Source organism: Mobula birostris, chromosome 7, assembly GCF_030028105.1.
Source record: "Mobula birostris isolate sMobBir1 chromosome 7, sMobBir1.hap1, whole genome shotgun sequence".
In the NCBI taxonomy this organism is placed as follows: domain Eukaryota; kingdom Metazoa; phylum Chordata; class Chondrichthyes; order Myliobatiformes; family Myliobatidae; genus Mobula; species Mobula birostris.
Genome location: NC_092376.1, coordinates 65,898,435 through 65,915,701, shown reverse-complemented (window position 1 = coordinate 65,915,701; position 17,267 = coordinate 65,898,435). Strand labels below are relative to the sequence as shown.

The 17,267-nt window shown below is 38.0% G+C and overlaps 1 protein-coding gene across 16 annotated transcripts in view; it reads left to right on the top strand.

The window, feature by feature from the left end:
- picalma (phosphatidylinositol binding clathrin assembly protein a) overlaps nucleotides 1-14,381 on the top strand; it is a 173,940-nt gene extending 159,559 nt beyond the window's left edge. For 14 of the 16 annotated variants that reach the window (XM_072263341.1, XM_072263334.1, XM_072263337.1 and 11 more), the window contains 2 exons: nucleotides 12,028-12,130; nucleotides 12,928-14,381. In XM_072263341.1, the coding sequence (XP_072119442.1) occupies nucleotides 12,028-12,120 (93 nt within the window). In that variant the 3' untranslated portion in view covers nucleotides 12,121-12,130; nucleotides 12,928-14,381. The remainder of the gene's footprint in view (nucleotides 1-12,027; nucleotides 12,131-12,927) is intronic. The other 2 variants (XM_072263343.1, XM_072263342.1) reach the window with 1 other exon arrangement.
- Nucleotides 14,382-17,267: the final 2,886 nt, after the last annotated feature.

Here is a 17,267-nt window from a genome sequence, read left to right as displayed (position 1 = left end):
TCTTTCCTGCGTCCACAGAATCGCCTGTCTGACCCCCTAATTACAGAGTCCCCTTTTATTGCTGCCTTCTTCCTTTCCCTACCCTTCTGAGCCACAGGGCCGGACTCTGCCAGAGGCGCAGCCACTGTTGCTTCCCCCAGGTAAGTCAACACCCCCCCCCCCCCCCCAGGTAGGTCATCCCTCCAACAGTACTCAAGCAGGAGTACTTATTGTTAAGGGGGACAGCCACAGGGGTACTCTCTTGCCCTTCCCTCTCTTGACTGTTACCCACTTATCTGTCTTCCAAGGCCCCGGAGTGACTACCTGCCTATAGCTCCTCTGTCACCTCACTTCCCCTGACCAGATGAAGGTCATCAAGCTGCAGCTCCAGTTCCCTTACCCGGTCCCTAAGGAGCTACAACTTGATACACCTGGTGCAGATGTGGCCTTTCAGGAGGCTGGGAGCCTCCCAGACTTCTCACATCTGACACCCATTACAGAACACTGGCCTCACAGACGTACTTCCTGTTTCTGTTCTTCACAGTTAACCTACCTGGACTCGACCAGTTATCACGTAAGCGCCATTGAACCAAAGCCCTCCTACTCTGTCGCCCACTACTCCACTGCCCGCTCTGTAAAGTTCTGTCCTTTTAATCTTCACACCGGTCTAACTCGTTGACGTCCATACACTTGCGCAGTCGACCTCGATTAAACTGCTAAAGAAAAATCTCTCCTTTTAAACTCTTCGCGCCGGTCTAACTTGCTGACATCCACACGCTTGTGCAGTCGTCCCTTGTCTTTTATTTCTTTCATTCCATTCTCTTCTACTGCTTATCATAAATCTGCACTCAACATGCAAGCTGAGAGTTTGTGATGAAAGCTTTGCTGTTAGTGATGCTGCAGGGTACAGCAGTACATGTAAATACCTGGACTACTCTTATAAAGAGGAAACTGGAAGGTAATTAATACCCAAAAAAAAATTCTGGTAATTGCATGTGACAATATTTCTAGATAATCATCTCTGGATTTTTTTATTTTGTTCAAAAAGTTAATAGCTCTCTTTTGACCCTGAAGAAAATATCCAGAGATGTGGAGGCTTGTGGCGAAGATTTCTATTATCCTAATGTCATTTGATTCCTTGCATTAGCTGAAGGAATTTGGTGTTGTCAAGCAGGTTTGAACTGGTTGTTTGATCAAAGAATCTTGAGATAGAAAATCAGGAAGTAAAAATTGCTACTAAATTTGGATATAGTTTATGGAGAGGGATTTGATCTTTTAAAACATAATGGACCATTTGATTTAACATCAGGGGAATACCTTAAATAAATAATTGAAAGAATTAGATTCCATATTGGGTTAGATTATGCAGTCATTACTGTATATCTTGGAACTTGTGACTGTCATATTTCCCCGATTTAGAATAGAATATTGTCACTTCAAATCATGATTCATTATATTACTGATAAGGCAGTGATTGTTGATGTGAAGATGGGTAAAACTAGATATTTTTGGGCAGAGCTGATAGTTTTCTGCTTGTGTTCGTTGTTTTAAAATTAACGGTTTTTTTGGACATTTTCCTGGTCGTTGCTCTTCAGCTGCAGAATTAAAAATGTTTATTTTCTTTCTGATTTTCTTTGACCCCTTTCTGAGTAATGCTTTACTACATAATGGATCTTTCCAGATGCCAGTCAAATGTGTTTAACAGCAATGGTGGAGTTAAGTTCTGCCTCTTGCTACTTTTCCCGACGGGGGAAATCTGTAACTTGGTTTTTAGCAATGAACTAGGGTATTAATGTTACTTGTACAGTTACTTATACAGTCTTTTTCAAGGATGAGTGGCACAGTGCAGTTGTGAGTGTAGCAGAAGTGAAGCACAGTTTCAAGAATAGTCAAATGAGTATTGTGATACAAGTCGACCATCACTAATTCAGCACCATTGGGATCTGAGGAGTGCCGAATTAGTGAAAATGCCGAATTACAGAAGGATCACATTAAGCATAATCAGTGCCAGATTACAGGAAGTCGGATTAGTGAAGGTCTACCTGTATTGTCAGAGACTGAGGGGAGACTTCATAGAAGTTTATAAAATAATGTGTATTTAATGTTCAGTATTGTCGGAGTAATATTGTAAATATATTTGATTAAGCATTCTTCGTCTAAATAATTACAGGTTATTTGTACAAACCCCATTTCCAGAAAAGTTGGGATATTTACCAAAATGCAATAAAAACAAAAATCTGTGATATGTTAATTCACGTGAACCTCTATTTAACTGACAAAAGTACAAAGAAAAGATTTTCAATAGGTTTACTGACCAACTTAATTATATTTTGTAAATATACACAAATTTAGAATTTGATGGCTGCAACACACTCAACAAAAGTTGGGACAGAGTTAAAATAAGATTGAAAAGTGCACAGAATATTCAAGTAACACCGGTTTGGAAGACTCCACATTAAGCAGGCTAATTGGTAGCAGGTGAGGTATCACAACTGGGTATAAAAGTAAAGTCCATCAAAGGTTCAGTCTTTGCAAGCAAGGATGGGTCGTGGCTCACCCCTTTGTGCCAAAATTTGTGAGAGAGTTGTTAGTTCAAAAGGAACATTTCTCAACGCAAGATTGCAGAGAATTTAGGTCTTTCAACATCTACAGTACATAATATTGTGAAAAGATTCAGAGACATCTCAGTGCGTAAAGGGCAAGGTCGGAAACCACTGTTGAATGCGCGTGATCTTCGAGCCCTCAGGCGGCACTGCCTAAGAAACTGTCATGCTACTGTGACAATTATAGCCACCTGGGCTCGGGAGTACTTCGGAAAACCATTGTCACTCAACACAGTCCGTCGCTGCATCCAGAAATGCAACTTGAAACTGTATTGTGCAAGGAGGAAGCCGTACATCAACTCTATGCAGAAATGCTGGTGAGTTCTCTGGGCCCTAGCTCATCTCAGATGGACCGAAAGACTGTGGAACCGTGTGCTGTGGTCAGATGAGTCCACATTTCAGCTAGTTTTCCGAAAAAAACGGGCGTCGAGTTCTTCGTGCCAAAGATGAAAACGACCATCCAGATTGTTATCAGTGAAAGGTGCAAAAGCCAGCATCTGTGATGGTATGGGGGTGCATCAGTGCCCACAGCATGGGTGAGTTGCATGTCTGTGAAGGTACCATTGACACTGAGGCGTATATTAGGATCTTAGAGAGACATTTGTTGCCATCAGGTCTTCCCGGGATGTCCATGCTTATTTCAGCAGGATAATGCCGGACCACATTCTGCATGGGCTACAACAGTGTGGCTTTGTAGACACAGAGTACGCGTGCTTGACTGGCCTGCTGCCAATCCAGATCTATCTCCTATTGAAAATATATGGCGCATCATGAAGAGGAGAATCAGGGAACGGAGACCACGGACTGTTGAGCATCTGAAGTCTTATATCAAGCAAGAATGGACAAAATTTCCAATTGCAAATCTACTACAATTAGTATCTTCAGTTCCAAAATGATTAAAAAGTGTTATTAAAAGGAACGGTGAAGTAACACAATGGTAAACATGCCTCTGTCCCAAATTTTGTTGAGTGTGTTGCAGCCATCAAATTCTAAATTTGTGTATGTTTACAAAATACAATTAAGTTGGTCACTAAAACTATTGAAAATCTTTTCTTTGTATTTTTGTCAGTTGAATAAAGGTTCACGTGAATTAACATATCACAGATTTTTGTTTTTATTGCATTTTGGAAAATATCCCAACTTTTCTGGAAATGGGGTTTGTACAAACAAATTTCATAAATTATTGTATAGTGTAGTATACTATTTAGCATAGTATGTGTATAATGTCTAAAGTAAACACCAAGTTAGACTCTCATTTCTCGGGCTCCTGTCTTTTTCTTCAAATTAATTTTATGTTTTGGAGTTATAAAATGTAACAGATAGATGGGGTAAAAAGGCAGAATCTTTTCCCTGGGTGTGAATGTCAAATCGTAGAGGGCATCATCATCATTTAGGTGCCTTGCTGTTCAGTGTGGGCGATCATGTCTCTCCGTCCATCACGGTCTCTGACACTCCGAATTGTAGTTGTTGCCTCACCTGTTTCTAACCGTGATGTTATTCCATCTATCATTTTCATGCTCTGTCTGCCTCTGGTTTTTCCTTCCAGTTGTAACTAAACGTAGGAGTAGGAGTAGTCATCGTCATCATACTTCATTGATCCCGGGGAAATTGGTTTTTGTTACAGTTGCACAATAAATAATTAAATAGTAATAAAACCATAAATAGTTAAATAGTAATATGTAAATTATGCCAGTAAATTATGAAATAAGTCCAGGACCAGCCTATTGGCTCAGGGTGTCTGACCCTCCAAGAGAGGAGTAGTAAAGTTTGATGGCCACAGGCAGGAATGACTTCCTATGACGCTCTGTGTTGCATCTCGGTGGAATGAGTCTCTGGCTGAATGTACTCCTGTGCCCAACCAGTACATTATGTAGTGAATGGGAGACATTGTCTAATGTCTCTCTTCTCATGATGTGTCCAAAGAATTTTGATTGCTGTTTTCTGATTTTTTTTTTAAGTAATGTATGTTTTGTTTTTGTTCTCTGTAAAACTTCTTTGTTGGTTATCCTGTTCGTATATGATATGCATAACATTCTTCTGAGGAACCACAGCTCTGCTGCATTGATTCTTTTTTCCATTGCATTTGTGATGGTCCATGACTTGCAGCCATACATCAATATAGGAAGAATGTAGCAGCTGAGAGTTCTAAGGCGGATGTCAATTGCTATTTTCTTGTTCGTTAGGATGTTTCTCACTTCTGTAAATGCTGTTCTTGCCATTGTTATTCTTGCTTATATCTCTGTTTCGCATTTGCCATCAGATGTTACCCGTGATCTAAGGTACTTGAAGTTGTGAACTTGTTTCAGGATTTCATTTCCCAATATGATCCTACAGTTTGGGATATCAGGTTTCTTTGATATTACCATTACTTCAGTTTTCTTTTTACTTAAGGTTAGGACAAGGCTTTCACTCTGTGTTGATGGTAGATACTAGTTTCTGTAAATTTTCTTCACTGTTTGCTATCAGTACTGTATCATCTACATAGCGGAGGTTGTTGATATTGTATCCTCCTATACTTACTCCAGGTAGGTCTTGTATGGTTCTCATGATATTTTCGCTGTACAGGGAGAACAGGTCTGGTGATAGAACACAACCCTGTCTGACTCCTTGCTTTATTGGCTGATATTCACCAATCTCGTTGTCTATCTGTATGGCTGCACTTTGTTGCCAGTAGAGATTCCTGATTATTCTTAGATCTTTTCCGTCGATATTACTATCTTTAAACATTTTCATGATGACTTGGTGTTGCACTGTGTCAAAGGGTTTTGTGTAGTCAATGAAACAGAAGTATAGGTCTTGTACTTCTACTGACCTTTCAATAATATTCCTGAGAATATAAGTGGCGTTTGATGTTCCCTTGCCTTCGACAAAGCCGCACTGTTCTTCACTGATCTCTGGTTTAATTTTGTTTCTTATTCTGAGCATGATGATTCTAAGTAGAATTTTTGAGGTGGCTCATTAAACTAATTGTTCTGTGTTGTCCACACTCTGTTGCACCTGGTTTCTTTGGCAGTGCAATGAATACTGTCTTTAAAAGGTCTTCTGGTACTTTGCCACTGTTGTATATTCTATTCAATAAGATTGTTAATTTCTCTACTCCAAAATCTTCTAGTGCTTCATACAGTTCAACTGGAATGTTATCTGGTCCTGGTGATTTCCCCTTTCATATTTTCTTCATAGTATGTTCCACTTCTTTCAGTATTGTTGGGCCCTCGTTGTTGTTGCCAATATCAAAGTTGTCATGATCATCTCATATCCCCTTTGCCAATCATCTGTCCAGCTCTTGGCTCCATCCCTCCCCCTCCTGTCTCCTATCATTTTGGATCTCCCCCTCCCACTTTCAAATCTCTTACTAACTCTTCCTTCAGTTAGTCCTGACGAAGGGTCTCGGCCCGAAATGTCGACTGTACCTCTTCCTAGAGATGCTGCCTGGCCTGCTGCGTTCACCAGCAACTTTGATGTGTTGTCAGAGTTGTCCTCTCGGTTTTTGTCGAGGGCATAGGACATACAAAAGGCAAGAGGGAAAAGTTTAAAGATGATATGAAAGACATGTTTATTTACACAGAAAATGGTAAGTGCCTGGAATAGATTGCCAGGGGTAATGGTGGAAGCAGGTCTGATGGTGATATTTAAGAAACTTTTAAATAGAAATACAAATATGCAGAAATAGATGGATATGGTGCAGGCATAAAGGACTAGTTTCATTGGCATTGTGTCAGCTCAGGGATGGTCTGAAGGGCCTGTCAGTGTACTCTTATGAGTACATTTGGCAGTAGAAATCCTGGGGTTGTTCCCTCCGCCTAGTCAGGCATTTCTATTGCCCCCAGCTGCTGTCAACTTTATTATATGCCAGCAATTGAGCACTTTATTTACAGTTGTACTCTCAATGGCCACTTTAGTAGGTACACTGTACACCTAATCATTAATAAAAATATCAAATAAGCCAATTATTGGCAGCAATACAGTCCATTAGAGCATGCAGACATGGTCAAAAGTTTCAGTTTCGTTCAGAGCAAACATCAGAATGGGGAAGAAATGTGATCTGTGTGACTTTGACTGTAGAATGATTGTTTGTGGTAGACAGTGTGGTTTGAGCATCTCTGAAATTGTTGATTGCCAGAGATTTTCGAGCACAATAGTCTCTAGATGTGCAAAGGATGGTGTGAAAAACAAAAAAAAATCCAGTGAGCAGCAGTTCTGTGGGTGCATCTTTGAATACGCAACATGTCGAACCTTGAAGTGGATGGCTGTAGCAGCAGAAGATCACACTGAGTCCCACCTGTCTCCCTGTTACTATTGATGGTGAGGACGTGGATGTGGTGAGGACCTACATGTACCTGGAGGTGCACCTGGATGACAGACTTGACTGAAGCACCAACACAAAGGCTGTGTACAAGAAGGACCAGAGTTGCCTCTGTTTCCTGAGGAGACTGAAGTCCTTTGGAATATGCAGGTCTCTCCTTCACATGTTCTACCAGTCTGTTGTCGCCAGTACAATCTTCTCTGCGGTGGTGTGCTGGGGCATCAACACAGGTGATGCCAACGGGCTGATTAGAAAGGCTGGCTGTGTTTATCGGAGTCAAACTGGACACACTGGAGGCCGTGGTAGAACAAAGAACCCTACGGAAAATCCTGGCAATTCTAGGCAATGTTTCTCACCCTCTGCACGCCACCTTGGTTGAACAGAGGAGCACTTCTAGTGATAAATTAAGCAAACTGTGCTGCTCATTACCCTCGGCCATTATACTCTATAATGAGGCTGGGGAAGTGATGACACCCTCCTGTTAAGATTGTTTTGGTAACTTTTTTATCATTCTTTGCACTTCTCTTCTAATACTTATACCCGTGCACTTGTAATACAACTGTGACACTGTAATTTCCTGTGGGAAGGATTAAGTATCTATCTATCTATCTAGAGGCTACTGAGTGTACGTGGCATTTATTAACTGACGAATTAGTGGAGTCTGACAGTTGCATTTAAGTTCTAATAATACAAAACCTCTACTTTGTTTTTGGTAAAAGATGTCACCTGTCAAGGATCTTGAATTTTGCCGAGTTTCTGTTTTCTGGCCAATATTAAATTTCGCAGTCTTCCATTGACAAGAAGAAACTAACTTGAATTTATTTTGTGGAGAGGAGAGATTGCAGATGCTGTAATCTGGAGCAAGGAGCAATTATCAAATTGCTCGAGGAATTCATTGATCAAGCAGCAACTGTGGAGGGAAAGGAACTGTTGATGTTTTACAGGAAGGGCCTTGACCCCAAACCTCAACTTGCCTTTGCTTCCATAGCTACTGCTTACTCTGCTGAGTTCCTGCTGCAGTTTTTTTTTTTCAGATTACAATATTTGCATTCTGTTCTCTTAGCATTACTTGGAATTTAGTTGAATTTATTCTACAGTATTGGGTATATTCTATAGATGTCTTAAATTGCATCTTTCTCAGAAAATGCTCATGAACATCTGGCTGACCTTTCAGTCCTGCACAAATCAGTTGCTTCCACTTGCATTTATGAGTCAGCGTTCCCTTGCAGTAAAATTTGACCTATAGTATGATCAGAGGGCATGTAGAGCAGAACAAACTGTAAAGAGGATAGAGTGCAAGACAGATGTTTGGATGGAGGCTTTATCTTTGTAAGGTACTTGGGAATTAATTTTTGTGCTCAACTCGGAGGTTTACATGTCGGGCATCTGCACACCTGCAAAGGGCATTCTCACTAAAATCAAGCTAGCCTTGTATGGCATCCCCCTGTTGATAGTTACTGCTTATGTGGTGATTGAAACTATGCAACATCACCATTGTGGAGTCAATGACAACTTCTCTCCTGGAAAGATGGGCCAAGCACTGGGATTTGTGCTGGATTCCTCCATGGTTCTAAATATTGAGCATGGGCTTTCTGATGGATGCATTAAGCATTTCATTGTGCATAGTCCTCTGTAACCTGCATGAGTCTTCTGTGGTAAACAATTTTATAGATGCCTCTCTGAATGGATTATCCTATCTTTTGCCCTGGTCGCTGAGTATTTGTAACCCTCATGATACATCTCAATTCCATACCTTTCAATAACAATGAATATCAATATCTGAGCTGATGGCTGAGCATCAGGAATCAAGTGACTGAGTTTTCATTGTTGATGACAATATTTCAACCTGGCTTTTCTAAGTTTGAATTCTTTAATATTTAAATAAAGAAAAGGCTATTCTTGCTGTGTACTGTACATTCCTGCTGCATCTCTACAGAATAGACCTTTATGTTATGGGCATAGTTAAGGATATAGGTTTCAAACTTTGTCTTCCAAACTTTGCATTGGGGTTATTTGAACTGTAGGTTATTTCTTACTGTTTTTTGGTTCCAAAGTGGCCTACTTTTTGTCTTGTGGAGTAAAAAGCAGTTTATAAAACTGGGGATTTTTCAAGTAATGTTTTCCTGAAATTCACCCCCAAAGTTGGAGCAATGTACACAAGTGTAATGTACATGGAATTTGAAGATAGTTAGTAGTCATGGGACCTGAATGATAAAATGCTGGTAGGCAATTGATGGGGTATAATGAATTGAGCAGAACAACATCCAGTAATGTTCAGATAAGGTGTTTGAAGATGGAGTCACAGGTAATGATCATTTGTGCTAGATGGCTAAAGAATTTTGTAGCATGATGTTCAAGTCTTCTGTGCTCAACTTGTGATAGTGGCTGGTGAGGCTTCTGCTTCCACTGCCTTTTGAATGTATCTCTGAGTCAGAATTAGGTTTATTATCACTGGCATGTGACGTGAAATATGTTAACTTAGTAGCAGCAGCTCAATGCATTACATAATATAGAAGAAGGCCACCCATAAATTGACATTCTCCTATTTTTGAAGAGGTGCAATGTCGGTAATTCTAACTAGAGTTGATACTGGCACTCTGGTAATATATCAAATTACAACTAACTGCACTATTGATAGATAGATAATGAAGCAATTATATGCCACACCATTAACAACAGCCTACCCTGAGATCACTGGATGCAAGTTAATTGTTTGCTGTGCTTGCTGTAGGCACTATCTGAATAAGACTCTCAACCCCCCTCACTCAAATTCCCAATTTGTTCCTTATAATTTGTTCAAACACAAATACTGCCACTTTGGGTAGGCAGACGTTATGTATATTTCAGTGTTGAACTTATTTTCTATTACCTGAGTGGGCTACTTGTTTCTCTCCTACAGATTAGCAACATGCTTTCATGAGTTTGAATTACAAGGCTATATACCAGTACCATAATATGATTTGGAAATTGTGATATGCTTTGGCTTACATTGAGGTAAAATCCCACATAGTCCCATGCAGGAATGTTATAACTGTATGGAGACACTTCAGCTTTGTTGAAAGTGATAAAGCATAGTTGTGTAAGGATAAATTTATTCAAAACCTTAGCTAGACCGTGAATTGAGTTGTTATTTCAAATAAAGCAGTTATTATGATTTACAAAAATAAGGCCATTCTGTGATTTTTATAGCAATTGATGAAATTTTGTTTAAAAATTGAATTGTATTTTAACCAGCATGATGAGATTTGAATTGTTATTACCATAAACAATTTTCATTGTATTAGGTGGTCTTTTATCTGTTGCGTGGTTGTTGCTGAGCTACAGATTCTTCCAACATTTTTGCTAGAGATTTGAAGTAATGTGACATGGTTTAGTAACAATATACACTGAGTTCTTTATTGTTATATTTCATAAAATACAGTATAGAATGTAGAATCTCCTGGGTGATGGTGCGTAGCCAAAATTTGAATTGGTAGGTTAAACACATCTCAAAATATTTAATCAAGGAATTAATAATGACCCATTAAGAGTCCTCATGTATGGAAGATGTAACACCAGTAGTTGTAGGTATAAGCTTTTTTCCCCAAACCTCCCAAGAAATAGGATCGCACATGTTTCTTCTTCCCCTAATCGATATTTTAATCCTATTTGAATTAGTAAATCATCACATAGTTCATAGAATTATTTTTCCTCATATGCCTTGGAGAGTTTGTACTGTTCAATATCTCGAACAGTCTGCTAAATATGCCAAGAACAAATTAAATACTTAAAAATATTTTCTTCAATTCTGCGAAGGAATTAGCTGAAGGTTTCATTTCAGTATAACCATTTTAACCACTACATGGTCTTTAAATGAGTAACATACCTATAATAAAAAAAACAATGCTGAGGATACTCAGCAGGACAGGTAGCATCTACGAATGAAAAAAGCGGTCAGTGTTTCAGTACAGTGAGCCTTACTCCTGATTTTTAACTTTCAGAATTCCAGCATCTACAGTACTTTGCTTTCAACAATTTTTCTTATTTCCATTCCTAGTCAATATATGATTATTTATCTCCCCTTGCTTGTCCCATGTTGAAAATAGAGGAAGATAGTAGAAAGGGAAAATGAACTATTTTAGAACAGCCACTTTCATCTGCAGCACCTCCCACCTACAACTAAACAATTAGTAGACCAGAGCTATAATTCTGGCTTCCAACATAGATTCCATTCATTTGCTACTGATCCCACCTCTCCACAATCTGTTCTTTTACATTCTGTTTTCTCAGTCACAATGACTGCTCACTTTCTCCTCTGCGATGTAGCCCATTTTAACAGCTTTGCAGTCCATCGATTGCTGAGACTGTCTCCCTCCCCTTTAATGATGCCTATTAGTCTTTTGCTGTTTTTGTTTCCATACACTTCTTTGAAACTACAGGTATTATTTGAGGGCCTATTGAAGATGCTGTCCAAGTTCCAGTTTTCTGTTTCCTTCATTAAACAAAGTAGATTTTATTACCTGTGAAAAGATGATCATTTACATTGACTGGGAATGTTCCACAATACTTTCCTACTTTTGATTTTGTTCCTTTTTGACCAACTGTAGCATGTATCATTCAGGAAGATGGGCAACAGATGTCTCTGCAGTCTACCTGTTTAAATTTCATTTTCTCCTTTTATCCCTCCATGTAAGGAAAGCCATAGTATTAATCTGATGATTTTCCTGATTTTAATATCTTTTATAGATACTCTCTTAAACACTTTTTTAAAAGTAAATAATGTACATTAAATATATGAGAAAATACCTCCTATATATTTCATGCATTCAGATGCTAAGTTGTAAGAATCTGTCATTTCTTTAAGTTTTATCAGGAAATAATATTTTGTATTGTGTATTGCAATAGTATTTTGATTAATAAAAGCTTGCCACTTCTATATCATCACCTTATGGTGATGATTTTGTTGAGAAGTTAGCTCTGCTAAAACGTTAATCTTAACCGTAATCATTTTTTTTAAAACTAAGTATGCTGGCACAAAAATTGATTCCTTGAAAAATCTGCTGTCATTCCTAAAATGTCAATGGGTTTTGGCATTGCGGTCACTGATTTCCTTGTTCTTTTCTTCGCATTTTCTGCTTCCACTTTCTTCACTTTCTGAACTAGTTATCTACAGCCTCGAGTCCTTCTAGTCAAAGTCCTCCTAGAGCTCCTGGAAAGGATCCATTTGCAGAGCTCTCTCTCAAGGACTTCTTGTAAAACAGACAAGGTATTCATGGCGTGATATATATGCTTGTGTATACTACATTCAGCAGTGAACAGAATTGTTTCTAAAACTATCAACGAGGCTGCTACATTAGCATTGCTGTTAAAGTTTGCTGAAATATTCAATTATTTTGCTAGTAATGTTATTGCATGGATATTGTGGTGTAGTTTGGTGTAAGTTGTGCTTTGTCACCATGTATAATGTTGATTTACTTTTGTGAATAGTGCATGTACAAATTAGCATGTTATGTTTTTATCATGGAGTTCTTACCTCAGCAACCACTTCAACAGAAGTGGGTCCTGTTAGCCAGTTTAAACATGCGTCTGTGTTTAATTTTCCACTATAGAAGTTAATTTAATGTCACCTGAAAATGTTTGAAATGTACTTCACAAAATGATGCAAATGATTTTCAAGAACACATAATGTCAAATACTCATAGTAATAGTATCATTATTACTCAGTTTGTTACTGCAGTTTTGGATAATCAGCATGACCATGTATTCTGGTCAAACATTGTATTTTAAAATAAAAACTGTTTGATCTTGCTTGTAATCTCATGTTGAGTATATTATAGTTACTTCCATTCTTTTGAGTCTCAAAATGTCAAAAAACTCTCATCTACACTGATTAGTGTTGATAATTGAATCAAAATCATTTGAAGTTCAACTGAATTGTAATGGAAGAAAGTTATTTTGTGAGATGTACTTTTAGGGTGAACTGCACTATACTTTTTAAGTAAATTTGCCTGGTAATTTTTAGCTGAAAATAATGTGCTGTTTTTCATTTTGTTTTGTTTTCAGATGCAATTTATGTAGTGGTATCAAATGGATAGATTCTGAGAAGATGAGTGCTAAGCAGCAAATTTTTATTCTTCATGCAAAATATTCGCTGTTGTGAAACTATCTTCCATAAGGATGACCTCAATAAGGAAGTAAAACAAGGCAGAATGATCAAGATAGGACATTTTCTAGAAAGCAGATGTTGATGGACAACTTCAGCAGCAGAGGGAAAGGCTTTTGTTGGAGTGATGACTGATTTAATCAGGATTTTAACTGGTGCAACCAATTATGCTCCACAGTACAACATTTTGTTCCATTGTTGAGTCAAACCTCTTAATTTAGAAATGGTGGCTTGAAGAACACGTAGGATCTACAACTATATGAAACAACTGCTGGAATGTAAATTATCAGGAATTGGTGAGGTATTCTTTGAAAAGCAGCAGTAAATTATGTAAACTTGTTCATTTTTTTCACAATCATGCTAAAATTATTAATTCATAATTTTACACTTTACTCAAGTTTTGCAGTAGACATTCCTTATGTACTATATTTATTTATGACTGTCAGATTAAGTAACAAAAATGCATCAGATGCTTCCCGTGAGGATTAATATAGATGTGCATGATTCATCAATTGGATGAAAACATGAGTTTGAATGAAAAATACAGTTAATTGAAAGATGAAGCACTAATTATTCTACAGATCAGTTTACTTATTCCTAATACAATTATTTGTAGCCAGAACCAAAATCTTCAGTTTATATGGAATTTAGAATGAATAATGTATTAATCAATGTAGTTAATTCTGTGCCTAGGAGTTTGCGAGGGAACAGTTATTGACATGCAAAGCACGACATTTGTATTTTGACATTAGCATAAATGGGAAGGCCTTTTTTTTATTACTCCATGCTCAGTGTATCATTATTTTACATCCAAGTTTGATGCTGCCTTTCCTAGAATGTAAGGAATTGCCTTCAGTTCACAAATATCCTCTACCTCCAATGGACTCCAAATCATTTGGAGATCTCAGAACACTAGAAAAATTTGTTTAAATGTCCACACATGGTGTCTTCACTGGTTCTGAGAAGATTTGTTTACACATAGTTGGATATGAGAGAATAGTTTCTGTGTAGATTTTTTTTGAAAAGTAACACAGTAAAGCACTGTTGATCGGTGCTTCATTGTATATAACATAAATTCTGTCCACATTAGTGGTGTGAAGGGTAGTTTGACCTTAAGGCAATTCAGTACATGAACTTAGCAAAATTTTGCTGCATTGTCTTTGCAGAATATATTTTGTTTAAAAGAAAAAATGTATGTAGGAGAAAATTGGTGGATTTTCAAATAAAGAGCAGCTTTCACTGAAATTTTGTTACCAGCTAGGTCCAAGTTACATCATCTTGATTACAAAAGATCCTGTGCATGGATGTAACAACTCTGCATTATTTAATAAAAGAATTAAGCTGTTATAGGTAAGCTGTCATGGCATCTCAATCTTTTACAATATTAGAAAGGCTGTGTGTCAGAATTTATATTTTTGATCATTTGTAATGATCTCAAGCTTTGTCTTTTTCAAGAAGATATGGTATTTATCATCAGTAGTTACATAATTTTCATATCTATTTGTAAGGAATCCCTTTTTAATCACATTTTTTAAAATCAAAAAACGAGTCAAACGGGTGATACTGACTGCAGGATGTGCAGAGGAAAGTAATTTACAGTGGATCTTTTACCTTAAAAGTAATTCTCTTAACATTGGCAATCTTCTGTACAAACGTGTTCTTTAGTCTAGTGATCGCAGTATTTTTGCTCAAGGGCTGCTCTCGGGTTATGAATTTTTGACAAGGCAGGTCGCATCTGGTTGATACAAATATTTTGAAAAAATGTGAAAAAACTAGTGTCTATAAATATTCTCCTTAGGGACATGCAGTAGATATTTAACAACATCCTATGGCAGATTAGTAGTAAAAAGTGAAACTTTAATTGACTATGGGAGATTTGATTCTTTGGTGATGGCCCAGTACTTGTATTACATCAGGACAAGTTTGAAGGTTGTCGAGATTTTGCTGCACACAGCACAAATTTCCTCACTACTGGTGTTGCATATTGAGCAGACCACTGCACAATCATTAACAAATATCTTCCCCTTCATGATTTTGATGTATTAACTATTGGTGGGGCCTACAATATTGTTCCAAGGAGCTTGTTCTGCAAAGTTCTGGGTCTGAAATGACTGACATTCAATAACAGCTATCTTTGTCTGTGTTGCTAGGTATCATGTCAAGTGAATGTTTCTCCTTCAGTTCCATTTTACTGAGTTAAAATGATAAATAGTTTATCATGAACACTCAATGGCAATTAATATACAAAGGATTTTAAGCAGACTGACCACTATATGCAATCAAGGTACAAAGATTTAAAAAGCAAGTGGATTGTTCACTGTCTCCTCAGGTTATAGGAGGGAGTGGTGATCCAGCTGTTCTGAGCCCTGATCAGATACTACTTCAAGGGCTACATTCTGCTTTAGGCACTTACATTCAGGAGAGATATCTCGGTACAGATTCTTCAACTAGATACAGAACTTGGGATAAACTGAAGTTAAGTTTCCAAAAAAAATTGAGAGATTTTTCTCTTCTTCAGATCAATTATTGAAGGGGGGAAATGAAGATTTTTTTTTTGTGTGAAGCTCAAGATCAAGAATTGAAAATATGAACTGAACCACTGGTGTGTGAAATCAAGAAGCAATTTTTCAACATAAAGTTATTTATAATGTGAACTTCTCTCTTTCCAAAAGCTATGAATGCTTGGTCAATTGAAATCTTATAAACACAGCTTTTAGTATATTTGTTAGATAATAATCAAGATAATAGAGCAAAGGAGGAAAAATTATATATACATTTTATATTTTGTATATAATTATGCCATATATCTATATATGTATATATTTTTATTTTTTTGCTTTCCTTTTCTGGACCTCTCTGTCTCCACCATGGAATAGTTACTGATGTCCATTACAAGCCAAACATCTCCCACAGCTATCTTGATTTTCCTTCATTCCACGCTATCTTCTGTAAGGACTCTATTCCATTCTCATAGTTCTTCCACCTCAATCATACTTGCTGCAGTGGTGAGATTTTCTATACAGGTGCCCCTGAAATCTCTTCCTTGAGTCATGAATTTCCATTGTTGGCATTGTTAGCAAAGCTTTTGACTGAATCTCATTCACTTCCCATGCCTCCGCTCACAAACTCTTCTCCAGACAGAACAAGGATGAGGTTCCCATGGTTTTTGCCTTCCCCACCAACAGCCTTTGTATTTAACAAATCATTCTCGGCAATTTCTGCCACCTTCAAAGAGATTCCACTACCAGAGGCTTACCCTTTCAGTACTTTGCAAGGATTGTTTCCTTCATAGCTCTGTTGTCTTATCCTTTCTTCCATTCCCACCAACCAGCCCCCTTCTTCCCTTGCATTTGCAGTCTATGCATCACTTGTCCGTTTGCTTCTTCCCTTCCTACCATCAATGGCCCCAAGCAGTCTATGCAGGTGAAGCAGCAGTTCACATGTACTTCCACTCTAGTGCATTACATCTCTTGTTCACAGAGGCCTTCTCTATAATGGTGAAATCAAACAGTCTGGTTGAATACTGTGTAAGCACCTGCTTTCAGCTCATTTTCATTCTCCATCCAACTCCTACTCTGATCTATCAGTCTGTGGTCTCCTGTACTGCTAAAGTGAGTCCTAAGGTAAGACTGAGGAAGGGAACCTTATTTCCCGTTTAGGTGCATTGCAGCTTCTGGATGCTTATGTTGAATTCTACAACTGAAAGTAACTTAATTTCTCTTTGTATCAGTTATCCATCTGTAATTTTAGCTCAATTTTATTTTTCTTTCTACGAGTGGAGGATATGACCAGCCTGATCTGCTGGTAATGTTGTTCCTTTTACATTTTGCAAACCCTATGAACTTCTGTGTGGGCTTTTCTTTTCATCTAGGTTCTCAGTCTCTAACTGCTTCCATTCACTCATTGGCCAGACAACCTTGTTTATAGTTTATCCCCATGGCCACCCTGGTTTCATTCCAACAGAGATGCTGTGCTCCCCTATCCTCCATGTACCAAGTTTCTTTTCTCCTTCACTGTTCGGACAGAAGGTTTTGATTTGATGCTAACTGCCCACAGATGTAGCCTGACCTGACATCTGGACAATGGAGATGTATACATCAGGCTGCTCTTCAATGACAACAACTCCACATTCAATACTATTAACTCCTCAAAACTAATCAATAAGCTCCACGACCTTGGCATCAATACCTCCTTGTGCAACTGGATCCTTGATTTCTTTGTTTGTAACTCCAGTCAGTTC